This window comes from Pieris rapae, chromosome 12, assembly GCF_905147795.1.
Source record: "Pieris rapae chromosome 12, ilPieRapa1.1, whole genome shotgun sequence".
NCBI classification, from domain to species: Eukaryota; Metazoa; Arthropoda; class Insecta; order Lepidoptera; family Pieridae; genus Pieris; species Pieris rapae.
This window is the reverse complement of record NC_059520.1, coordinates 9,372,265-9,399,349: the sequence shown is the minus strand read 5'-3', so window position 1 is coordinate 9,399,349 and position 27,085 is coordinate 9,372,265. Positions and strand designations below refer to the sequence as shown.

The 27,085-nt window shown below is 34.6% G+C and overlaps 2 protein-coding genes across 25 annotated transcripts in view; one reads left to right on the top strand and one right to left on the bottom strand.

Moving 5' to 3' along the window:
- LOC110997819 (voltage-dependent L-type calcium channel subunit beta-2) overlaps nt 1–13,974 on the top strand; it is a 121,867-nt gene extending 107,893 nt beyond the window's left edge. For 8 of the 23 annotated variants that reach the window (XM_045630351.1, XM_045630357.1, XM_022266146.2 and 5 more), the window contains 11 exons: nt 670–786; nt 2,773–2,892; nt 3,535–3,730; nt 4,776–4,793; nt 5,639–5,864; nt 6,788–6,911; nt 7,344–7,484; nt 7,982–8,149; nt 8,785–8,878; nt 10,975–11,040; nt 12,142–13,974. In XM_045630351.1, the coding sequence (XP_045486307.1) occupies nt 670–786; nt 2,773–2,892; nt 3,535–3,730; nt 4,776–4,793; nt 5,639–5,864; nt 6,788–6,911; nt 7,344–7,484; nt 7,982–8,149; nt 8,785–8,878; nt 10,975–11,040; nt 12,142–12,422 (1,551 nt within the window). In that variant the 3' untranslated portion in view covers nt 12,423–13,974. Of the gene's footprint in view, nt 1–669; nt 787–2,772; nt 2,893–3,534; nt 3,731–4,775; nt 4,794–5,638; nt 5,865–6,638; nt 6,763–6,787; nt 6,912–7,343; nt 7,485–7,981; nt 8,150–8,784; nt 8,879–9,614; nt 9,657–10,974; nt 11,041–11,553; nt 11,629–11,871; nt 11,975–12,141 lie in introns of those variants that run through there. The other 15 variants (XM_045630354.1, XM_022266156.2, XM_045630353.1 and 12 more) reach the window with 13 other exon arrangements.
- Nucleotides 13,975–14,762: 788 nt separating this feature from the next.
- LOC110997842 overlaps nt 14,763–27,085 on the bottom strand; it is a 54,632-nt gene continuing 42,309 nt past the window's right edge. Inside the window, exons 1-4 of one of the 2 annotated variants that reach the window (XM_022266190.2) lie at nt 21,678–21,774; nt 19,286–19,542; nt 16,154–16,331; nt 14,763–15,783 (exon numbers count right to left, since the gene is read on the bottom strand). In XM_022266190.2, coding sequence (XP_022121882.2) covers nt 15,490–15,783; nt 16,154–16,331; nt 19,286–19,542; nt 21,678–21,737 — 789 coding nt within the window. In that variant the 5' untranslated portion in view covers nt 21,738–21,774 and the 3' untranslated portion in view covers nt 14,763–15,489. Of the gene's footprint in view, nt 15,784–16,153; nt 16,332–19,285; nt 19,543–21,677; nt 21,775–27,085 lie in introns of those variants that run through there. The other variant, XM_022266189.2, reaches the window with a different exon arrangement.

The window sequence follows — 27,085 nt, the reverse complement described above, 5'->3', positions numbered from 1 at the left end:
GTCCCTTGTGGGGCATGGGTATGGTTTTCTTTACGATTAAATATCTCGAAATTACCTACATAAAAAAATATATAAATAACTTTCCGCGTTACGACCGTGAGTATAACTTCGATTCAAGTGTTTACTCTGACTTCAGAAATATGAGTCTTGAGAGAGTTGGTTTTTGACTGCTAGATGTCGCTGTAATAAAAGCTGCCATGCGTTAAAGATTTTAGGTCCCACGTTGGGGAAAACAAAATATTAGTAATTCAGAAAATTAACATTAACTTTATTATGAACTAGCGGCCCGTCCCGGCTTCGCATGGATATTTTTAAACATTTTGACATAAACGTATAGTAAATGTGGACTACCTAAACAATAATGTAGTTACCAAAATCTCCTTTTCTGTACGGGTTGAATAAACAAAATGATAACAGAATAAATGGTTAATCTTTTAAAATATTGACTGAGATTTTTTTTTCTTGCAATGAAAATAGTTTTTTACTTATCAGTGATGTTGAAATAATTGTTAAATAGTATTAACATAGCTTTTACACATTTAAAGACAACACTTTTTTACCGGATTGAAGCTATGTATTATTGTAAACTTATAATTATTTTAAAAAAGCCGGCAACGCACTTGCTAGCCTTCAGACAATCTGGCCTGGTCATAAAATATATCATTACAGGGCTCAGCGGATTCAAACTATTCACAACCATCTTCAGAGCTGTCGCTGGACGAGGATCGGGAGGCCCAGAGACGGGAGAAGGAAGCCCAGGCCCTGCTGCAGCTGGATAAGGCGAGGGTAAGTTCCTAAAAAAATCGACACTTCAATAAATACATTTTTGATGTGAAACATCTATAGCCGCACGTAAAACCGATTTCTGGCGTGGCGACGCATGCCGTGGCGACGCATCGCCACGCTAATTTAATTTCACATTAAAAATATTTAATGAAAATAATGTTTATTCAGTCATCGTTATCTGGAAAAAAATCGTAATATTTTATTTTATCATTATGACATATTTAGTTCCTATCACAATCTATTATTTTCTGCATATTACTTTTACAAAATAATGTCGATGTTTCACATCTGCCAGGCGTCCCGTGACAGCTCTAATTTTTTTTTAATATATTAACATTAAATACATGTATATACTGTTTTGACTGTCATTTCTCAAAGTGTAGAACATACGAGAAGAAATTTAACTACTTACGAACTCTTTTAAATCAAACTTGATAATCTTATATGGAAGAAGGAGAGAAAGAGAAACAATAATCCCTTATTGGAAAAACGCAGTTGATTTTTGATCGCATGCTGAGTTACCATGTTTGAATGGGTACGCGGTAATGCTAACCAAAATTATAAAACAATGCCTAAATTTCGTTCTCATACACTAGGGACACCGTTGACTTGATTGTTGATGGAAGAGGTAATAATGTACGTCTAAAAAACTCTTTATACCAACTCTGTAGTGAAACTTAATAAAACGAAAGAGATTTTTTTAAAGTTATTATTACGAAGTTCTAAATAAGAGAAGTGAAAGAATTAGAAGAGTTCGTTCGTAAAAAAATTGATATCAAGGTATTTATGCGTACAAATAAATGTAACTTAATCAATTCAATTGTGATTTCCATTTACCTCCTTCTCTATATCCATACAAAATATCTATCAAACAAACAAAAATAAAATTTTCTTTTGAAAAATGCAACCATTCCAACAGTACTGTCTAATGATGTTGTCACGTTCAACTATCGTGAGTAAACCGATTATATTATATTAGTTAGTAGGTTAACAGTAAGATACAATAAACATTGTATTAAATCTTTATTCTATTTTTGTATCGATGTGACCTTTATGTTTTAAGGTTTCATTGCTGCGAAGCCTTCTTTATCTCCCCCTACGTAATTAAATGTCAAGACCAAATTACACTATTTCTAGGATGCGTAAGCCTCAATCATCTTGCAGGATTACCGATCATTTTCTCCCTGGTCGGCAATCTCGTGGTCAGGTGTATAGATCTGGCCTGCACCAATTTTTACAAGGGAGTATAATTTTGAATCCATCTCGTTGGTAATTGTCTACGCGTCTTTTAACTAGGTGTTTCGAATCATGCAGTGGCAGATTTACCAGGAGGCTTTGTAGGCTGGAGTCTAGGTCAAATTTGGGAACCGATGATTTTGATGTGAAACTTCTTTAGGCTCATGAGTCATGAGGGTAATTTTTTAAAGAACGTCACGAACACGTGCAGCTTTTTGTCGAAGCAATGGAAGAGAGCGATTGAGACCGATTGAGAGAGAGTGAGAAAGGGAGATTGAGAAAAACACGCTATTGGTTGATGTATTCGTTGCGTATTTACATATTAGAACTTTAGATGGAAATTCAGTCGCATAACGTCTTGTGCAGTGAATTTTTTTATTAATCAATATTATCAGTTGCACGTATACAGTGTGAATTAACTATTTGTGTGGATGGATTGATTAATTTACAAATAACCAGTAATCGACCTCTGCGCCTTCATTTCACACTTTGCATAAGTAAAAAGAACGAAAGTGCAGAAAGTCTATTTCCCTCTTCCTCCTATTAACCTGTCAGTCTACTTCTACTAGTCTTACTACAGTTTAGTATTACATAGCTAAATTTGTTGAATAATTTATCCTGTAATATTCTGTATTCCATCTTCGGATATACCTTTATCTATAAAAAAAGAAGTAAATAATATATATAGAAGTAAATACCAAGCACTCCAAAAATTTAAACTCCAAACTTATGATTCTCTATTCCTTTCAGTCGAAGCCGGTAGCATTCGCAGTGCGCACCAACGTAGCCTACGATGGAACCATTGACGATGACTCACCAGTGCACGGCAGCGCCATATCCTTCAAGGAGAGGGACTTCCTGCACATTAAGGTTCTATTTGCTTTATCATATAACTGGTGGTAAACGGACAGCAGATATTTATGTTAAGTGATACAATGTATACAGTGTAATCAATATATAGAGAAACTAGCTGACCCGGCAAACGTTGTTTTGCCATGTTTTTGTGCCAAAAAATTAAAGTTTATAATTAACAAAAAATACATAAGGGATGATTGTAGAGGGGTGAAAATTTAGGGTTGCATGTATTTTTGTATGGTGTATCGTAAAAAAATAAAAACGAAAAATTTTGTCTATAAAATTAATAAAAAAAATTAGGGGTGGACGACCCTTAACATTTAGGGGGATGAAAAATAGATGTTGTTCGATTTTCAGACCTACCCAATACGCACACAAAATTTCATGAGAATCGGTCGAGCCGTTTCGGAGGAGTTCGGTTACTAACCCCATGACACAAGAATTTTATATATAAGAAGTTGCGATTGATTTTAATTGGACAGAAATGTCTATGTTTGTTCCATACATATTTATGTATTTACCATGTATATTCGCGGATGCTTGCTTGATGCTTCTTCAAAAAGAAGATTCAATATGAATATGAAGATGTTTTATGCAAACTGAACTTGCAGTAAGCAGTCGTTCGTTCTTCTTTTAACAAGCTTAAAACATTTTCAGGAGAAATACGACAACAACTGGTGGATCGGTCGTAAGGTGGAAGTGGACGCAGACGTGGGCTTCATTCCGTCCCCGGTGAAGTTGGAAGCGGTCCGTTCGGGGCTCGGCAGGGGCCGGTACCCGCGACCAACTTCCGGCTTGGCCCCAAACCCCTCGCAGACGCTCCCCAGCCGAGGTAGCACTCCCCCCACGCCCGGTACGTCACGCGCAGACCATTACACGCAATCGTGTAGTTGCTCTTCACGACTTCTGCTATCCTGGTACTTTGAGGAATTTCAGTTTATTCATTTAACTATTAATCTTTAATTATTTTGATTAAAAACTTTTTTTTTTTAAATTGAAATATAAAGATATATTTTTTGAATAATTTATCAATTTCAATATTATTTTTATTTCTATTATAAGTTAATTATCCAATTAATTAACTAGTACATAAAGAGTTTTTTTTTAAATTAGTATTTATTATTTCTTACTGGAGTCGTGAGGAGTATATTTTGTAGATTAATCAAATCCTATAGACAATGTTAATTCAATTGCGTAAGGATATAAATAATATAAAATCAACCTTTGAACATTTGAAATGCCCTTGTCCATAGGAACAAGGAGGCTAAAATAAGGCTTTTTTCACGACTTGAAACTTTTCTTCTAAAAAAGGTTTCATTTCGTACGTTTCTGTACAACGCAGTTGATGTTTTGAAAATGGCTTTTTATGTAAATTGAATGATCAAAATGTGGTAACGTTTTTAAAACAAGTGACGTGTATTGTTATATATTATCTAGTCGAGCACGTTTTTCGAGATGACGTAATAAAAGATATTGACGTACAGACCCAAACTCTAACGTGAAGTCGGCTGTGAATGACCCGTTATTCAAGTTTTACGTCACAGTTCTTTAAGAGTGAATGAATAAAAGATCTGTGATCTGTTTAACCGACAAAAAAAATAAAAAAAAGTGATAATACTTATAAAAATGATATTAAATTTTACGATACGAGGCATAAAGACCTTTATTTCCCTAAAAAATCTGTCAAATTACGTTTACGCTGTAATGAAAGAATTGAACTTTTTATCATGAAACTGGCATAAAGTTCAAACTATTATTAATAAAAAAATGAACTAATTTATTTTTAATGATATGGCAAGACGTCACTTGTCAAAGTATATTAAGCTGCTTTGTACCACCATTGTCACTCATTTCAGCAATAATCTTTCCTGGTTCACTGAGAAGTTTCATATTTTCAGATACGCCACACGACCGAGGTAAGACCATTTGTTAACCAGGAAATAAAAGGCTTCTTTTCACTTTCTTCATCCCACCTTCCATTGCTCCTGTAGTTTAAGTTTCCACAGGTTATCTACGATTTTATTTGCTGATTGATGTCTGGTTTCTTTTGGGTACTTGATATCGGTATGAACAGTGGCGTAGCAAAGGGTGTCACCTTTTTTTGAGGTAACCCACCCCACCCGGTCTCTGAACTTGACCAACACCACCAACTTCCGCACCAGGTGATGCCCATGGCAGCTACGCCACTGAGTATGAACCATGAGTTTTAGTACAGTTTTTCTGATGCTGTTTAAAAATGAAGAAAATTTTCGGAGTTTTTTACGAATACTCTTAAAATAAGATTATTGCAACAAAACTTATCCAAAAGAAACCTTATTTGTTATTATACTGTTTAAATGGATATATGTGTAGGTATATGATTATGTAGATAGGACCCGCAGTATATCTCAAAGCATGATTAATTTTTGTTTATATAAATGTCAAAAGAACTTAAATACCAAATCCCGTAAAGCCTACTTGCCTGTTTGTGTTTAAACTAGCAGTTACCAAATGTTTTGTTTGGACTATTTAGTCTGTGCCAATACTATAACTGTATGTAGTCTGTGACGGCATAAGTTAGATACGAAAGATGGCGCCGAAATTTTCTTATTAATAAATGTTGTATGTTGTTAGCTGTCTACCTATAACCATATATATGTTTAACTGTATTTTATAATAGAGAGATTCAAAAAAGGATATTAATGAACTACTAATTTAACAGCCAGTTTTTTATTTAATACATAATTTGGCCAACAGCGAGAAATTAATAATTTGTTCACAGGAGAGGACTCTGATACAGCAGGGCGAGGGCGTGGCGCTGGGGCGTTACCTGCGGGTAAAGAAAAACGAAAGCCTTTCTTCAAGAAGCAGGAGGCTTGCACGCCATACGACGTAGTGCCTTCAATGAGACCCGTAGTTCTCGTGGGTCCTTCGCTGAAGGGTTACGAGGTCACAGACATGATGCAAAAGGCTCTATTTGACTTTCTCAAGCGGAGGTTTGAGGGAAGGTAAAAAATTGAATAGGATTCGATATTTTTCAATGTTTATTATTATTATTATTAAAATTTAAAATTCTAACAGACACTTGTCTTTTGCATGGTTTCCCTAACGTTAACCAACACATCAAAGTCAATGTCAAAATCATTTATTAATTTAGGTAGGTACTAATTTTACATTGGATGCCAGTTCTCAAATCAAGTTCGTAGAACGGGCGAGAAGAACTGGCAATAAACTCTTCACCGCTCTTTTTAATCCCTAAATTGTTTTTTTTACGCCATGATTTTTGTTTTACACAATGTTTGTAAGTAGCTGCAACCATTACACCATGTTCCAGATGACATCTTAAGTAATTAATAGTTAATAAAAAATAAAAAAGTGCGTGCATACAAAGTACACTAGTCAGAAATAAAACTTCTTTGTAAATTAATTATTACTAAGGTAAAAGCCCGATTAGAAGATGTATATCTATATTCACAGTGTATACGTGCTAATGATAATATATAAAAATAAAAAGTCTGCGTTAACTGCACCAGACGTTATGCGACAGAATTTCCATCTAAACTTCTTATAGTTCTTCTCGATCTCCCTTTCTCACTCTCTCGATTGGTTCCAATCGCTCTATCCCGTTTCTTCGCCAAAAACGCTGCACAATTTCGTGACGTATCATCCGTTAAAAATTTCATCCTCATGCGCCTAAAGATGTTTCACTTCAAAAACTAATCCATCCAACCTCTACACCACATAACCCGTAACTCATCTAACAGAATCACTAACAATTTCAGGATAATAATAACGCGCGTGATGGCGGACATTTCGCTCGCAAAACGATCGTTACTGAACAACCCGTCGAAGCGAGCGATCATGGAGCGCTCGAACTCACGCTCCACTTGTCTCGCCGAAGTGCAGGTATTAATCGTTTGACGTTTCACAGAATTATCATCACCAGAGTGACAGCTGACATATCTCTGGCGAAGAGGTCGTTGCTAAACAACCCGCCAAAGAAACCGCTGATGGACCGAGCCAATTCGAGAACGAATTGCTTGGCTGAAGTTCAGGTTCTGGCATGATCGCTGTCTGACACTAACCAATTACGTGGTGTAGATGCACTAATTACCCTCCTATAAATAACTACCCCTAATAAAACCTAATTTTATACTAATACTATGGACGAAAAAGAAATTATGTATAATTTATATTGCATGCTATGTTTATATTATGTTTCTTTTTATAAAACGGGGCAATCGGGTAGGAGCCTCATCTGATATTAATCCGCCGCCCATGGACACTCAAAATTAGAGGGCTCGCCAGTGCGTTGCCGGCTTTTTAAAAATAGGTTACTTTTTCAAAAATGTAAGCGGTGTTTTGTTTGTGTAACACGACCCATAGAATCTCCGAAATGTGTCTGGTGGTGTGGTATACCAATGTTTATTTGTTAATGGAGAGATATTAAATCTTCCGTCAGATTCTCAGTAATCTTCTGTTTTCAGACGGAGATAGAGCGGATATTCGACCTGGCTCGGACGTTGCAGTTGGTAGTTTTGGACTGCGATACGATAAACCATCCCTCGCAGCTCGCTAAGACCTCGCTAGCCCCAACCATTGTGTACCTGAAGATATCTAGTCCTAAGGTAATAGGATTTGATTCAAATGGAAGAAAATATTCTTTCTGAAATTGTTACTTGAGTTTCAGGCACGATTTAAAAAGTAAATATAATTATAAATTATTTTGGAAGTAAAAGGCTCGTGAGGGTAAAAAAAAATACGGAAAAAATGCAATAATAATAATACCGTCACGAATATGTGCAGTGTTTTTGTTGAAGAAAAGAGAGAGAGAGAATTGAGAGAGTGAGAGAGGATGATCGTAGCATGAAGCAAATAGCTATAGAGTGAAAGTAGGCAAGCAAGTGAGAAAGAGCGAGAGAGAGAGAGTGATCGCTCTAGAACGTCGCATCACAGTCAGTGCCATGGAGCGAGAGGTGGGAGAAAGCGATAGTGAGAAAGATAAGAGACAGGGAGACTATCTAGGGAACTTAGTATTATACATTCCTTTTATTATACTCTTGACCTAAATTAAGCAGAAATTTAATCTAATTAATCATCTGAAATGTATACTAAAATATTCCAGGTTTTACAACGATTAATAAAATCCCGCGGGAAGGGGCAAAGTAAGAACCTGTCGGTGCAAATGGTTGCTGCCGAGAAACTGGCTCAGTGTCCCAATGAGATGTTTGATCTCATCTTGGACGATAACCAGCTTGAGGATGCGTGCCAACGCATCGCTGATCATTTGGAAGTACGTATACGTGCAAAGTTCGTTAGAAAGATTTGTTCAATATTTACTGTATATAGAAATATTTTTTTTTTATAATTTGTTTTTAATTACTCTTGGGCTATCAGACAAGACGTACATTCTCTTGGAGAGTTTAAAACGAAATCGTTCCTTACATTATAATACGACAAATGAACGTTGTAATTTCGCGTGTCAACAAGTTTTTGTATATGTATTTTTAAACTATTGCAAAGCTTTTATCGCGGTCTTTGAGCGCAGCGACCGGATCAAGAAATTTGGTAACAAAAATAAACCTAACGCACGATGACGTAATATAAGTGCGACCTATATGCGTTAGAGCGGGACAAAACGAATACTGCGTTTTCACATCTCTCTGACGAGATCGGCGACAGAGGTGTAAGCACGGCCAGTGCAGCCGGTACGCGTAAGAGTGAGACAGACTATATTAGCATGTTAGTCTGGTATAGAGGCGAAATAAATTATTATCAAAGAAAAAACTTGAATTAATACAAAAATGTATAAAACACGAGTTTTTTCCGTCTTCTTTATACATTTTTATATCCTTGAGTTCAAGTGTACACCACATTGTTGTTTTTTAAATTTGGCACGAACTTAATTAATGTGTAAATTGATTGCAGAATTATTGGAACGCAACGCATCCGCCCGTAGCGGCCGCCGCCCCTCGCCCCGCACCTCACCCCTCGCACGCCGCAACCCCACACGCCCAGCCTGGTGAGTACGAGGCAAAACAAAGATTGCCCTTTGAAACTGTGATACCAGTTCAATTATAAAAAGTAAATCGGTATTTCAAATAAGTTCGTCTCATTGTAACGAATTGCGATTGCGCTGTACTGAAAGAAAAAATGAATGCTTTAGTTTTTTGTTTGAAGTAATAAGAATAAAATTGAATAAATCTTTTAAAAAATTCTGACTACTCTTAATTAGTATAAATGAGATTGTTCATAAAAATTTAATTATGTGAGAACACAATGTCAAATGTCAAAACTGCCTAATACTTTTTAGGTCGTTTTGACAATATCACTTTATTAAATGGTGACGGTACAATTTTTATTTAGTGTAAAATAGACTTATTCAGTTTTTAAGAATAAATTAATAATAACTTATAAATCAGAGCTTTGGCGTTACTGTCAACTGCCATTGTCATTGTATGACTCTGTGTGGCTTATAAATTATAACGTCAAATCAAATTAACAGTTTTAATCTGTTTTGGCTTTGACGTTGACAGCTGACAGTAACGTCATAGCTCCGACGTACATAATAAGAATTTGCTAGCGAAACTTTGATTCGGCTGCCATGTTCATTCGGTCCAAATATCTGAAGCCAGAATCTCGTCTTGACACTAGGTTTAAATACGATTGACGTTGGACCTTAATACCGAAAGATGCGCCAAGTAGGCCATAGAACATAGCTCAGTGATAATAGATAATATACGTACTGATTTGGCCAGGTTACACCGGCCGTGGTCAAAGGCACAATCAAGTGTACTCAGGTACTAAGATTAGTGTTGTAGATGTCGTCTCGTAGTCGTCGTACTCACGGAATACTTAAATAAGTTTGGAAGAGGCCAAATTTGTACCATCATTCCCCTTTCCCCCCCAATGATTCGTTTAAAAGCATACATAATAAGTAGTAATATGTGTTGTTGATTCCGCTCTTTTCAATTATTCGTGCATAGCTATGTATTGATATCAAGTTTTTTTTTGTTTTTTTAAAGAATTTGCACTGCGTGCACATTCCTTCTATCAGTGGCATTAAGGCCCCCCGCGACAGCACAGACTATATATAATCGGCATTCCAAGCTTGTTAATCTATTCCGTACTAATAGTTATAAAAATAAAATCGCTTTAAAAGGGGGTGATTTATAAATGGAAATTATCAAGAATTACTAACAAAATATCTATCACATATTTAATGTAAATGTTATATATTATTATTATTATTAGTATGCTTGATGATTATATGAAAAATACATTTTAAATTTTAATTATAAGCCTGGTTATATAGATTTAATTTCTACATAGTTATTTATATTTCAGTTTAAATTAATAAATGTCAAGAATTTAATGGTAATTAAATTAGTGTAATTCTCCATGCATCTTGCGCAACCTAATTTATTGCAAGTTGTTTTATACCATAAACCAGTATTTCCCAATCTTTTTTGTCACACATTAGCCTTTTTAAAATTCTTATGCCCCCGAATGTAACAGAATTTTTAATATAATTATTTCTTTATATAAGAAATTATATAATCGGTTTTAGGAACAAATCACTAGGATTTATTAAAAAAACACTAAATCAATTTTCAAAACATATTGAAACTCTGAAATTCAAATTCCAAATAATTTAAATGAATGTTTTCTTAATTAATTAAATAGATCCTTGCGATTTATGCTTGTTGCACAGAGATTAAATGTTGGGTTCTAATTTGGTTACCTTCAGTCTCAAGTCTCTACGTTGGGTTATATCCAGTAGATTTCAATTACCCCTCTTGTTATGAAATTGCCCCCTGTAAGGATGGGCCTAACTTTGGGAAACACTGCTTTAAACAAAAAATACATCCTTATGTTTCTTTAAAGTACTAAAATTAATGAAACCTCAACCTATACGATTAAAACACATTTGACATTGACACGATTCTCAATTCAAAAATGCCGAACGAAAGATAAAACGATAGTTCGTTATTCAAAAGCCACATAGACAATGTCCATAGACTAATTCATTTTAGACCAATCAGAAACAAACGAAGTGCGTCGTTTCGTCTTTCACCTACATTCAATAACTCATACTAACAATATTTGTTAATATTGAACCCCCTGCTCACTCTGGAGGGCACCGGGAGAGGTCCGACTCCTATAATTACGAGAGGGAGAGAGGTAACTAACAATTGTATGTTAATAACTGTAGAACATGTAAATCCTTTCTTTAACCTTAAAAGCAGAATACGAAGAAATATGTCTGTCTCATTCGCTTTAGAGTTATTTTGTTTCATTAAAATTTTAAGGGATAACATCAGAGAAATGATTATTCGTCAATCTGTATGTATGTATGTATGTAATGTAATTCGTAAATTCATTAGTCAATTAACCACGGCAGACGACTTTAACAAATTTCTCATCTCGGTGTTGTGAAAACGTCTTCCCAAAATTGTATTATTTATATTCAGACAATGATTGGCTCTCATAAAAGTATCTGCAAAAGGTAATTCAGTTGCTTATAGACCATTCAGAATGCTGAATATAAATTTCTATCGTAAGCTTTTGATTTCACTCTGCACTGATCATCTCCCACATCACAAGCTAGATGTTGTTTCGCTTAGGAAGTTACGCTTTTAGACTAGTTCTCATACATTATTATAGTTTCATTTCACTAGTTCCTGTTCATTTCAGTACAAGCATCTGGGCAAGCGCATTAGCATCGCGGAAGACCATTTTGTCCTGTCATTTAGCAGACCGGCGAACCAGGTTGAGTCACTTCGGAACCCAAGTATTGCTTTCACTAACCGCGGTGTTGCTTCTACTAATCACCTTGGATGTGCACATGAAATCGATGTCTTTTATTTTCGACGCTATTTTTGAAGCAAATCTTTGCACTTTCAAATTATTCAGCCAAGCCACGGAACATGCACGCAGTGGATTCGGTCCAGTAAAGATACAGCAGTCGGTGTTGTCAAAGGTTTACATTGGGTATCGATTTGCATTTTGCAGCGACGCCACTGTCGACGCCGGCCGCTGGCGTGGTTCCTTGTCCGGGCAAAGTGCGAAATGTCGGGGAGGTGAAGCCGCCTGTGACTTAAACAGGGCCTCGTAAGTGCGTGCCAGTGTGACTGCCACGAACCCTTCCAGCCCTGGTGTGCCGTGTGACTCACTAAATATATATCCGAGCGCGAGAATGCTTCATAACATTGCAGTTTACTTGTGTTTCTCACTAACCCCTAATGACTGCTGTTCCATCGCTAATATTGAATTCAAATCCAGGTGCCAGATCGCGGGCGGCCCGACCGGAGCGACTCGAAGAGGAGTACTACCCCCGCGAGCAATACCATCGGTATCCGCGGGAATATCCCCGGGATCGCGACTATCACGATGGATATTCCCACGACTACCGAGCGGACGAGGCCTACGGTCACGATTACACGAGGGAGTACGGCCGCGACTACGCCAGAGATTATCCCCGCGAAGAGCGAAGCGCCAGGCCGCGCGAACGCGATCCGCCGGAGGACTATGGGCCGTCGAGACGCGCGCTCAACGCCCTCTAGCCCCTGCCTCGTGTCTCTGCCCCGTATCCGTACGTCGGCGAAGAAGCTCTCGGTGGAAGGTGTCGTCCGCGTCGTGGAGCTGCGGCTCGCGAGAGTTTGTGTCGCGCCGGTCGTTCGATGGATTATTGTTTTGGACCGCTTGGCCCCTCTCATCTCTTAGTACCCGCCTTAATAGCACCGATATCCTTGCAACTCATCGAGCTACGAAATTTTACGTCGATACACTAATGCACTTTCATCGATGATATTATTAATTAATTGTAAATATAGATAGGCCCGCCGGTCGAGGGGCGTTCGAGCTTTCTGTCGAGGCGATAGACGTTCGGGGAATCCCCGGGGCGTCGGTGGGATACGGTGCGGAGGACGCACGCGGTGCTTAAGGACCGGTTGTTTTGCCATTTTGTGTAATTTTCAGAGATTTTGAGTATCCGTTGTCGCGCAAGGACGCTGTTTCGATGGTGGATTCGAGAACGGAACGCGTGGGTTTCGGCAGATTTTAATTCCCGGCTTCTTGGATCTATATGTTGTGATTATTTATGCTATTGCTAGCTGGTAATTTTCGTTCGGCGAAGTAGATGTTGATTTTTAAGTATTTATATTTATTAATAATTCTGAATAGTAGAATTGGAGTATATTTGTAAAAAAAAATATGTTGCGTTTAATAGTAATTTATTCGAAATATTGCAAGTTAAAGTCCTTGTAAAAATATGGACCAATTCCCTGTTCCATAATTTGTTCAGTTTTCATAATATTGTAAAATAATTAATTGACTTTGCTAGGAGGCCAACAGACGGCTTTCTGGGCTTCAGTTTTTTGGTGTAAATGATTGTGTGTCGTGAAGAGGTGTAGGAAGGTGCCGTCTAGGAAAGTTTTCGTCTTAAAACACTAGAGGGCGCGCATAAAAACTACGTAATAATGATGGTATAATACCAACTCTGTACATTCTATGAAAGTTTTTGATGTATAACGTACAATGCCTTTACGATTTTGGTACTTAACATTAAATAATTAAATGTAAATGGTTTTCTGAATAAACAAGAACAAAATTAAAATAATTTATAACTTAAACAACTTAAAAAAATTATTATTTTTAGTACTAAGATTACTGTCATTCATTACATCTCTCATAAAAGAATATGTAAACGGTTAACCACAGTGACTATTGTATTTGGAAATGTAATGTTTGTTTTGTGACAAATAAAGTACATTTTTATTTTTTATTACAACACTCTCAAAAATATATAGTTGTGAAAATCCGAATGCAGTTCAAGAAAATTTGTGTGTTTGTCTCACGCAAAGTGTCAGATAAATTATTTTCTTACACGTCTCTGCTAGTACGATTGTATGTATGTTTGCACATACGGAATTATCGAATGTTATAGACTCTATGGTGGCACCGTACGGCACGAATCACGTCTGTATAAATACTGAATTATCTCTAGTGCCGTTAGATATTATCTAATACCCATTTTTTGGACATACTCTTGTAATTATAATGCATCGTCTGTACTTCATTGTTGCAATCATTTGTAAATAAAATACTTTATATCGATTTGGCTTTTTTTTTCGAAAATCTAATACATAAAATTTTCGTGTCACAACGTATTTTCCCATAATCCTCAGAAATAGATCCATCGATTTCTATGATTTTTTGTGCATATTCAGTTAGTGAGAATACTAGGGGTACTATCTATTTTCCAAACCCCTACGGGATAAGGGTGCTCTACCCCTAAATTAATATTTTTAGACAATTTTTTTTTGATACAGCATACAAAAGTACAACATTAATTTTCTCTCTCCTACAATTTACCCTTTTTTTATTGGTAATTCAAAACTTATGATAAGAACTCTGTGGATTAAATAGAGCATAATTCATAGAAAAACCTAAAAGTTTTCATTGTGAAATTTTCAACCAAGCAGTCGGTAGGGTAGCACAGCAAAATGTTCCATGTTGGTATGTATCAAACAGGTTGGCTAAGTAAAATCCTACTAAAGAGAAACGAAGTTAGCGGTTTATCACACGTCTATACGATACCCTGAAGACGTACGACCAATCAATGAGCTGTTAACAGTGAGTTCGATATTCAAATAATTGAATTCGGAGTATACAGGAACACAGGATTTAACCTATGCTATGATATTGGACTGAAATATTCTGTCAAGAATTTTATTCTTTTTGTAATAGGATGGGCTATTTCTAAAATAATAAAGATGCGGCGCTGCAAGGACTAAGAAGCACTAGTTTCAGAGTATTAGGAAATGTGTCCCAAAAATACAATTTTGGTTCTTAATCTGGGTTCGCTTTGGTGACCGTAGTTTGATGAAAATAATAAAAAACAATTTAAAACATATTCATATTTATTACATCGTTTAATTCAGTGGACATTGTCCAAAAATAAATAAAACATCACATAACAATATACTTCTCGCCTCTTTGGTGTCTACTAGCTACATTATATTAATTTTATTTACAATTTACACCAATTCTAAAATGTCAGTACAAAACTATTTTATTTATTTCCGTCTAACGAAATGTTTTTACAGAAGTTAATTTAAGGTTATAAAGTATACGAAATAATCATAATTACTATTATTCATATGCGTATGCGCAATAGTACGTGGTCCTTAACATGAATTTAATTTAGAGACAACCTAATAACTTTGTATTAAAATTAATTAATAATAACTGGATATAACAGATAATTTCAAATACATTACAATATTTTATTTATATTAATGATTACCATACGATAACAATTGAAAGAAAATATTAATTAAATAAAAACTGATTTCGGTTTGTTTTGCGTATGAAACATATTAAAACCATTGCGCACTTCCTTCGCTTTCAAAAAGACAGATCTTTCGTTACAATCCTAACCATTACTCTCTTAAAAAGTAAACCAGTTGAATTGTGCTATTAAGTACTCTTACATCTCCTGTCAACTGTTTACTGTGAGTAAGAGTACTTTAACTAAAATAACTGATTTATTTTTTACAAATAACACTATGAATATCAAACAACATCCATCTTTGGTTCTTTCCATATGTACATATATACGTCGCGTGGTCATATATACAAATAATCATTTTTTGTTTCCCTGCAATAACTTATACTTGGGAACTTATATACTGGGCTATACCTTCGGTTATCGCTATCCGACTCAAGGGATAGAGCTGATAATGCCCTGGAAGGTTCTTCTTGTGGTTCTGGGAGGGGGATCGTCCGTGGGGGCAAGGGGGGGGCTCGGGGATTCCTTCGAACCCTGAAGTGGCAGTCACTGTCTGAGGGCCACGCGCGTTGGACCAGAAGTGGAAGGTCGTCTGGGTGTAGTTTCCTCTCGTATTCTTGTGCTGGGCAAACCTGGAATTTATGGTTTATTATTTTAGGAACTTAGTAGTTGAGTAAAAATGTTTTTTACATGTCGTCAAAAATCATTTATTCATATAGGTAAAACAATGTAATAAACGTCAAAAAAAGAAATATAAATAAAATGCTTCTAATTTAACATTTACTGCCAGTTCTCATATCAAGGTCGTAGAACGGAAGAGAAATAAACTCTCCGCCAATTTTTTTAATCGCCAAGTTTTTTGTTTGTTTCACACTACGTTTGTAAGGAGCTGCAACCCTTACAAAAGAAAAGGCGGTAACAGCATCATTATAAATATCTTTTTTATATTCGAGTACTAGTAAACTTTATCTATCTATATTTATGAAAATTCAAGAGGCTCACCTCATACAACGAGAATCTCTCAACGCCCTCCGTTGAGTCATAGCAATGCAAGAGGATAGCCAGGAGCTCATCAGCAGTGGTCCTCTCACTTGTAAGCAGGCACTTATACTGGGATGAGGACATGAGAGCGGAGTCATAAATCTTCACCAAACCCCCAGGACGCATTTGAAGAGAAAATCTGAAAACAGTAATTAGTAAATTGTATGTAGTTTTAGAATTATAATGTCTACATTATGATTTAAATACAAATAAAAGATTTTCATTAAATCACAAAAGTCTGAAACTTGATTTGTATTTTTAATAACAAAAGCAAAAAATGGGTGTTATTAGTTTTGTTAGAATGTGGTGTTTGAAGGTTACCGCAATTTTTATGTGACAGAAATCTTAGTTAATGTTCTATAACCCCTAGGTGGGGCAAAAGGCGTTCACAGTGAGTCTCAGTCCCATCGCATTCAACGCGATGGAGACAGAAATCTTACTTAATACTTATTTGAAACAAATGTATACCTTATGTTGTATGTAGCTGTGCTACACAAATGTTAATATTATTATATTTAATACCGCGTATATAGAACTAACTGTTATATGTTTGACTTATCGTTAACATACACCTCTCTACGTTGTTTCAAAGATTGAGTTAAATCATAAATAGTGAACTAATTGCTTGCTCCACTTAAACCAATTTAGAACAAGCAAAGTGCCCGTGATATATGAGATTTTTTAACATCATTATTTTTTATTAGACCAAGATTTATAAATAGTTGTAGTATATTATCACTCTATATATATAAAGTTAAGATTATTTTAAAACTGACTACCCTGCGGTCTAAGTACCCGCATTTAATCTTAAATGAAATTACGATTTTTTCAATACAAAGCATTGACTTACAATTTATTATCTATTTATTCCCAAAAACTATCCAGCATTGTACATCTAGGTTGATAAAAATGAAGATGATAATAAATATTTCAGTTGGCGCCTGTTGCTTGCATTTTATTCAAAAATAAAATAAGAGTTATAATTGCCTTAAAACTGTTAAATGCCAGAGAATTATTTCTGTCCAAATAACTTTCAATAATTCATACTTAAAAAACTTTCATCTAATCCAAAATTTCTAGAAAAATCCCACCCTTAAATTGATCGTTAATACGTTTCAGACTAAGCAATTAAATCGAAATCAAACACGTCAACATAACACAATCCATATGGTCAAAGGGCTCTCGAAGAATTAAAAACTCGTGTTTAAGCCAAGAATAGCACCGGAAAGCGGGACAAAGAGTTTTCTTTTTTGGGCGATGGTCTATGTTACTATTTCGAAGCGAGACTTATGTGTTTTGACATTTTACAGAAAAAACAAACGTCGATTCGTTTTATCGTTACGTTTTGCTTTCAGTTCATAATAAAGAGATACCTGCTGGTCACACGAAGCTTCCTGTACTTAATTAACAAGTAATAATACTCGATTATAAGGAATACAAAAAATAAAATAGACACTAGATATGGGGTAATCTTTAATAATATATATAGATAAAATTTAGTACGTGGACAGTGCTAACGAAATATTTATAATAGGGCATAGGACAAAGATATTAAATTCATAGTTTATATTTCGGCAAATGTCAGCTATTTCTGACGTCAATTTTTGTTCTTTACCTCCCAATGATTTCAGTGTTAATAGAGATTATTTCTTAATTTGCGATGTTTCTAAACTACGTTATCTTGTAATTAAGTACTTAGTTCAAAAAATTTAATAACGACAAAACATTAGTTTTGGAGATAGCTTTATAGTTTGTAAATTTTATGGCCTGGGTCAAAAAGACAAAGAAAAATGATAAAATGATAAGATGAGACATGATAAAATTATATATTTATTTTTATATACTATATACATATAAACAAGACGTTGAAAAATATAGGCTTACGGGAATTTATTCCTAATAATCAGTTTAAAATACTTACTTATACATCATCGGAGACTTAATGTTATTATCATATTATTATTGCATGATTAATTATTGTCCGATATCTGCAATTAATAGTGCATAGTCTGATAAAGCACAAAGGTTGCGATCTAATTATTAAATTTGTCCCAATATTGGATTTAATTGTAACCTAGATATTACGAGACAAACAATATCTCGTTAATAAATCATTAATTTTTCCAATATGTATGCTTGTGTATTTTTAAAAGAACAAGGGGCAAACGGGCAGGAGGTTACTGATGTAAGGTGATACCACCGCCCATGGACAATCTCAAAGCCAACGGGCTCGTAAGTGCGTTGCCGGCCTTTTAAGAATTGGTACGCTCTTTAATCGATCGTTACGATAGTTAATGTAGTTAAATAATGTAATGTTAAATAGTCATAGTATTCGGGATTTTGTACATATATTTATTTATTTGATATAGATATACTCATCAAAATTATCATTCCAAACAAGCAAATCCGTGCTACAACCTTTTTCGGTCTGGACTTGATTTCTGTATCGGTTTTATGATCATTTGTCTATTAGGCAAGTATGTGATCTGCCTTGAGCTTGACGGATGCGACTTTTTGGGTCTAAATCAAGCCATTTTTCTTACGATGCTTCCTATACTGTATCTACAAGCGAATGTTAAATGCGCACATATAAAATTCATTGGTGCACAGTCGGGGATCGAACCTACACACTAATAAACTAAACTACACGTATGTCACATTTTAGATGTGTTTGATTAGATGTAACACTAAGGGCCTGTTTCACAATGTCCGGATAAGTTCCAAATAAGCTATTTGTTACTTATTGGTATGATAAATAGTATTTTTGCGTTTCACGACTGTCAGATAGCGCTATACGTCATGAAATTCGAAGTATCTTATTTGGAACTTTTATCTTGCGAATAATTTATGTGTTGCATAGTTATTTGGCACTTTATCCATACATTGCAAAACAGGCCCTAAGACAATTTTTTCTTAATTGTTTTAAACATGCACTATGTACATTTATATATATATTAATTATATTTGCAATCTAGTTACCCACAAAACAGGGTGTGTGTGTGTGTGTAGGACTAGCGTTAGATCAATTTTGTCACAACCATATTTCTGTCATGAATGTTTTATTAATATGTAATAACAACAAGTTACACTTACTTGGAGTATCCTTTAGGATGACAGGCCTGTAGCGCTGCCGGTCTTGCATCATCATCCAGCACCAGGGTGGTTCGAAGACCAGCAGCTCGTACTCTGACTTCCATACTGAGGTAAAACAGCCGAGGGTCTCTGTGCCTCATGCGGAACTTCCCCAGTAGCGTGGAGACCACTTCCTTGGCTGTGGTACCCCAGGTGACGGAGAGGGTTTTGTATTCGATGTCTGGGCGAAGACACCGCGCGTAGACTTTGATTGTGGTCTGAAATAGAGAAAATCGTAAAAATAATTCAATTTTCATAGGGTAGGGTTTGAGCTTTGGTTATTGATTTTGTTTATAAAGTTATAAATAAAAAAGATTGATTCTAATTACAATAAAAAGTATTATTTTGTATATTTAATATTAATGTTTCTATAATCTAAAATACTAAGCCGAACTTTGCTTAGTTATGTGCTTTGCGACAGTTGTGTCAACTCAACTAACTTCCTGCAGGCCTAGACAAATGGACATCTAATATCGTAAACGAAAGTAGAATAGAATTAAAATGTATGGGAATGACATTTGTCACGTCATCTACCTTATCGCAAATACAGTGATCGTTTTATTTCGCAGCCAAGTGGCATAGTTCTGTCATGATTCGATTATCGCATTCGATAAACGAAACGCGTCGTTCGCTACGCCATACAATTCGTAGCCAAATGGCACAATTTGACAGGTAATGTAAGCATCAATCGTATCGTTTAAGCGATGACAAATCGTACGCTAGGACCCTGTAGATAACCACAAAAATGGCGGTTATTTAGTCAGCTGTATATATATTATTGGTAAACCAAACTATCTCTATATATTTATTTTTAAGAATTTATAGGTACCTTCGTGGTAGGTAAATTCAAGAGTAAATAATAAATAAAAAAAATGTTTTTCCAAAATCAAATCATCTCTTTATTATTTTAAAGAATTTGTACATAATACATAAGACTAAATAATAACTAAAATCGTTTCTTTTTCAAAATCAAATCATTCATATGTATTTTAACCTATTTAGCGCCAAAGTCTGATGGGTTGCCATAACAATTACTGTAAAATCACCCGATTAAAAAAAATTATTTCGTTTGTAAAAATAAATACAACAAATACAATTTAAATAACAAATATAAATATACATAGAAACATAGACGGCTAAAATCATTACTCTTCCTTTTGGCTTTGCCGTAGTCGGGTAATAACAACAGAAACTACACATTAGTCATTAGTTAAAAATTATCATATATGTAGCAATTGTCGTAATAATAGCAACACCAAGATTGTGCTTGTCAACAGCTATCAAAATGAACTGACAGCGCGCGCTATGCCACATACAATATTGTGGTTTTTTCACATATCTATCGCATATCTAACGCAAATGGAAAACGATGCAACGTTAATCGAACTTAGGTCCGTTTGGCTAGGCATCGATTTGCGTTCACGACAGATCGTGCGTATTATTCGATTGCGAAACGTTTGATAACGAATGCCACTTGTCTAGGGGGGCTGAATAGACGGGACGGAGAAACCGCTAACCATAAGATATCAATACAGCTTTAAGCACACCTACACTAAAATTTATTGAAAACAAAAGCTCTGGTCGTTGGCCTATGTTTGCTTTAAGTTTATTTTTATAATGTTAGTTTGTCATGACTGATTCATGTCAAAACAAATCAGATAAGTCTCTAAACTAAGATTTGTTTCCAAGTTGGAATTGCAAATATTTAATCCGTGTAGCAATCGCTATTATATACATAATCTTATATAATGTATAAATTCGTTTTAATCATCTGCATTTACTTTAAAATTAAAATATCCAAATTTTAACACGAAAACAAAAAACAAATTAAAAAAAACGCGGAAATATGTAAACAGACACAATTTTATATAATTAAATAATTATTATCATTACAATGTAATATTTCAATACATTTAAGTAACAAGTGTTTTACCAGTAACAGTAGTAGTTGTTTTTAATAGATAATTGTTGATTAGGCGAAACGGTAAAAATAATAAAGAATTGTTTATATAAGACAAGAAAAACAGTGGAAACAACATAATTATTACTCAACGCAACAGAATGCAAAGATTGCAGAAAATCAGGTTCCCACGCGCGAAGGTCTGCGCTAGTGCACGTAACGCAAAACATTAAAAATTACGCATTTATGTAAATACTACGTCCTCGATATGTCAAAACCATTCCGAATTGCAAAGATTCACACCAAGGCCACAGGTTAAAAAGTTTTTTTAAACTTCACAGATTTCATGGCGCAAGAACATTAAATTCCAAATTCAAAATTTGACATTCAGGACCACCACAAACAAAGCTTGAACTATTTTTAATGCACTGAAGAGGTCGTATATGAACTTACATGTATATTGCCGGGATGAAACGCCAATCGCGTTCTAGGCGCTGGCACGGGCGCGGCCATGGTACGTGCGCGCTACGCGGTGTCTATTTCGAAACTGCAGGATTTACGGTAACTGGTAAGGGCCTATACGGAAATGGTAAGGGCTGGGGTATAGGGGCAACACCTGCCGTTTCCTATTACAGGAAACCCTACGCACTTGATAATCGCACGATTATATTATGCGTAATAAAATTTGTGATTAAATTTAAGATGCGAAAGTAATTTTAAGTTCAGCGGATGTGATAATCGAGTTTAAGACTTAATTTACGATCTGAAAACTCAATGACAAAATTAATCAACGAAGGTCTTCTTTTAAAGTCGTAATAAAGAGTTTACTGATGTTAAAATGTACCAATAAACGAGTATCACAAGAAACAGTTTTCCATATTTTGTACAGGACAATCAAATATATTAAATTGTAAAAATACAATATAAAAGGATGTATAGATAATAGAGCACTTGCCCCCTAGTCTATTTCATTTGACAACGATTTTAGACTTGACAAATGAATCAGCCAATATAAAAAAATACCTATTTCGGAAATTGCGTATAAACTAGAATTTCTCACAGTTCCAAATCTAATAATATTTTATAGGTTCGAAGGATGGTTATTACCCAATATCCGACATGAAATGGAGCTTCGATTTGTCATGGTCGATTAAGATACAAGGATTTTGTTTATTATTTTTGCGTTATTGGGAAATTCGCACCAAATGAATTATTACGATCATCGAACATAATGTTTTTCTGCATTTAGCATAAAAACGATTATTTATATAGAAAAGCTTGCCAACGTACTCTGATACATTGGTACAAATAAATAACAAATAAAATATTTAGTGTGTCTTTAAGCAAAAAAATAAAGAAAAAAAACGATTCATAAATTATAAAAACAATAAAAATTGATTTCCAAGTGTGAATTTTTAACAAAAGATAGTTTGTTTGTATGTATTAATTTATCAACATTTTCATTTCATATTACATATATGTATTATAAACCCACTGGTTTGTAACATGTAACGATAGCAGCCTAAATGCGCGACAAATTAATTTTGTTTTTTTATGTTGCCTAGCGTTTTTTGTATTATTACATTCCGGTAGACCTAAATAAATACTTAAACGTATTCTAACCATAGACGTTTGCTCAAGTACGGAGAATAAAGCTGTCTCTTGAAGTTTGACTGGTAAGTTAGATTTAAGTAGTTATTGTGAAATAACTTTATGACCAAAAACTAACTATTAGAAGTTAGGAATAATTACATTAGAGAATTTATTTGATTTGAAAGGGCGTCATTGACGGGTAATTCCAAACTTCCTAGCAAAAAATGAAAGCTTCCCATAATCAAACTTAGTATGGTAATGAAGAAAGCGCCGGTAAAAGTGGTCATCATTGGTGAACTCGATAGGAAATTGAAAAACACCGGACGGAGGTGGAATGCCGATAAAAACACGGCCCTTCAAGGTCTTTAGAGATTTCCATACAATAACTAGGTATTTAATCTTTTTCTTAATCTACTAACAATAAACATTGAATAATAATATATTTTAATGAAAATATACTGACTTACAAACAGTTTTATGATAACTAAGCCGACTTAATAATGCTTGGTGGAAGCCATGCGAAACATTTTTTGCGTAAAGTTTCTGTTTGTTATGTTTATGTATATGTGATTACATTTTATATTCATATTAAAATTATTATAAAAAAGGTTTTAACTTAGCTTCATTTCTAAAAAATATTTTTCTCTGTACAGCGTCATCTAGTGATCTATTACGTAACTAACTAAGCGAAACTGTACGATATTCCTTTACGCGCCAGTTAAAAAAATATTGCAGGTAATATTTCTGATTTAAAAAACTCATTGCATATGTTAATAAAAATTAATTATTTTCAATAATTAAAAAAGATAGGTGGGTTACGTTTAACAAAACAGATTATCATAGTTTACCGTAAATGCAGATAGATGGCGCTTTACTCTGTTATAAACTAATTTCTATTATAAATCATAGAATTGTTATAGAATATAGATTATACAATCACAGCTTAAATAATCTGTTAGTTAAGATAAAATTGACGCACGAATAACGATTTTTATGGGTCAATGATAATTAAGAAAATCGGACAGAGATCAGATTCATTAGTTAAGCATTATTTTAGGTAAACCGATTTGCATAATATTTTGTATTGAAAGTATTATAATTGTTCTTAATATAAAGATTATAATTGTATAGTGTTATGGCAGCCCATGTCCCAAAGGGCCCCCCCTTTGATTATTTAGAGCGGAAATTGAAACCAGCTGGATTTAACACAACGTGGCAATTTGGACAATATTCAATGATTTCTTCCTAAAACCTATCCTTTAATTTCTTCAATCTGTTCAATTAATTTATACATATATAATATATGTTACGTGGGCAGGGGGGTATATAATTTTAGGTAGTCTAAGGGGACATGTCACAAAAGGGAAACTGATTCAGATATATATATTTCGAGTTTGATTGCGCACAAAGGTCCAAATGCGACTGTATAAAAATATACGTTGTCGTATATTTTTCTAAATAACAGGACGCCCTAAATTGGACGAATGAGGTGTGACGAGGAAGTTAGGAAACGGGAAATTATGTCGACCTTTAGTAATCTTTTTATAGAAAAGAGTTAATTTGTGCATCCGGGAGAGCGATCTGTACCCAATCATTTGATACATTTCCTATCTTTTCATCTTAATCGGAAATGAATTATGGATTATTTGATAGTTTATGTTAATTACGAAATTTGGAAAGTGGAAGCGCGCTAAGCAATGGCGTCGTACGGCAGATGAGGGAAAGAGAGCCGGAAAGGATGCCCTATGCCCCATCTTGGGAGTGAGAGACAAGTAAATAAATACAAGATAAGGTTAAGGTTTAAAGGTTCAGTTCAAATATTCTTTTAAAACACTGTCTAGTCTGGAAGAATTATTAATTTAAAATGAAACTGTGATGAAATATGTATCTAATTGTCTTCCGTGTAATATGTGTGATGTTGGAGAGCAAAGATGAAATAAATAAATCAAATTGAAATTAAGAGTGGCGTAAAAATGTTATATCAGTAAAATAACTGGATTTAATATAAACTACAATTGGTAGTAATAATTAAGCCCGTTTTATTTCCAATTGTGACAAAAAAGATAATATACAGCTTATATTTTGTATATTATATATATATTAATTTATTTATCCTGTTATATATCCTGTATCTTAGCTAAATTTGGTACCGTCGATCGGAATCCCTTCGCGGGTATGGCCTCCTCCAGCTTTTTCCAACTGACTCTGTCCATGGCTTTCTTTCTCCATTCCTTCCTGTAACCACTTCTATTTCTTCAATCCACCTTTTCTTGGGGCGCCCTCTTTTTCTTCCTCTTGATCCTTTCCATACTAAGTCTTTAAAGTCCACCTTTTATATGTGTATCTTGCTATACTAGTTTGGTTTTTATTTCTGTGTTATAGTACAATTGGTAATTATCTTTAAATTATTTTTGTTTTATTACCACCCGTCCTTGAAAAACAAATGCTTAACACTTAACATCAAACGCATACCCACTTGTTATGACAGATGTTTCAAAACTATAAAAAAGTAAACGTTATTAATTCTAAAACGTCCTAACTACAGCTTTTAAATCAGTAAATTAATGATCTTAAAAATCTTTAATGATAAATGCAGTAACTTGATTCATCTAGGCATATAATGAGAACATAAAAACGCAAAATAAAATTAGTTTTCTATTATTGCATTCAAAGTCAAAATTCATTTATTCATATAGGTAACATAATGACTGAACATATGTATGAACGTCAAAAAAAGAAATATTAAATGAATCTAATTTTACATTTACTGCCAGTTCTTAAATCAAGGGCGTAGAACGGAAGAGAAGAACTGGCAATAAAATCTCCACCACCCCTTTTATTTGCCAAGTTTTTTTTACACAATTTGTAAGGAGCTGCAACTACTACACCTAAACTAAACACACTAAAGTAAAGTAAAACAAAAATGTAAAAGCTAATCCAAGGCAGAAGATGTATGATCAAAAAGAAGATTTTTAGTATACATTTATAGACTGAGTTCGTCTGATATAAAGTGGTAAGGAGTTCCAAAGCAGGATATACATACATAAAGGAGGCGTTATAGAACTTAGTTTTATGTGTAAGAAGAGTAATTACGTTATCAAGGTAACGCAAATCAAAATAAGTATATAAAATAAAGACATCCATTATTAGTAGGACATTTATTAAACCTTACAATTTAATTTACTACAGATTATCCACAAGTATTTAAAAATAGAACCAGAAAAACGCGGCAAAAAACTCAAACAGACGCGCACGTGCTCAAGTTGCCAGGTGGACAGGATACAGGGACGTTTCAAGAGATTGTCTATGATTATCTTTTATGCCAGTAGTAAAAAGTTATGGGTTGCTAGTAATAATAAACAACGGGTTTTGGGTCTACGTCACGTTTTGTTCTTAGAAAACTACCGCCCGGGTTCTTTATTCAAACCTAAAGGGTGAGAGAACAAACAAGACGAAATTATGGCGCGTTCTGTTTATTTGGTCAAAAGACGGGTAATTTTTCTGTGACTGACCAACCACAATCAAACGAATTGCATTATTTCTTAACATTACCTCTCTTACAATGTCTTAAATACATACACACGTCTTACATACAAAAATCATTCTCGATTCCATTTGAAGACGGGACCGTTCAGACCATCCAGGGCGACACAGAAACGCATTCAAAATCATTCAAATCGGTCCAGCCGTTTAATAGAAGTTCAGTGATAAACACACTCATGTCATGTCAATTTTTATATTGTGAACACATTATGTAAGAGTAATAAATATAATTATGGTTACGCCACTGCTCTAACTAAGGCGGTGTCAGGTTATTTATTACCTTTTAACTGGATTTATGAACTGTCGTAACAAGTATTTGATATAAATCGCTTGATTTCTATAAATACCTGACACGGCATCGTATTGTCGGGACTCTCGTTAAACTTTGAATGTAGCCTATTTTTTGTGTATACAGCACTTTTTGAACTTGTCCACTGTAGCGTTGGGACGTTAACGCTACAAATAACTGTATCACCCATACAAAAACGTCGGTTATGCGTCTTAATTAATGAGATACATTTATGAATACAGATCGTGAATGAAATAACTGATTAGATTTGTCTCGAAATCATGATGGGATCAAAAATTTAAGCGTTATTTTAAAGATGTCTTCGGGTTTGTAGTGGAATACCGGTTATCTAATACAGAATGCTTTTATCTGCGCAGACTGAGACGCTGATAGAATCCGCTTGCTTTTAAAAACTCTAGAGTAACAATTGGATATA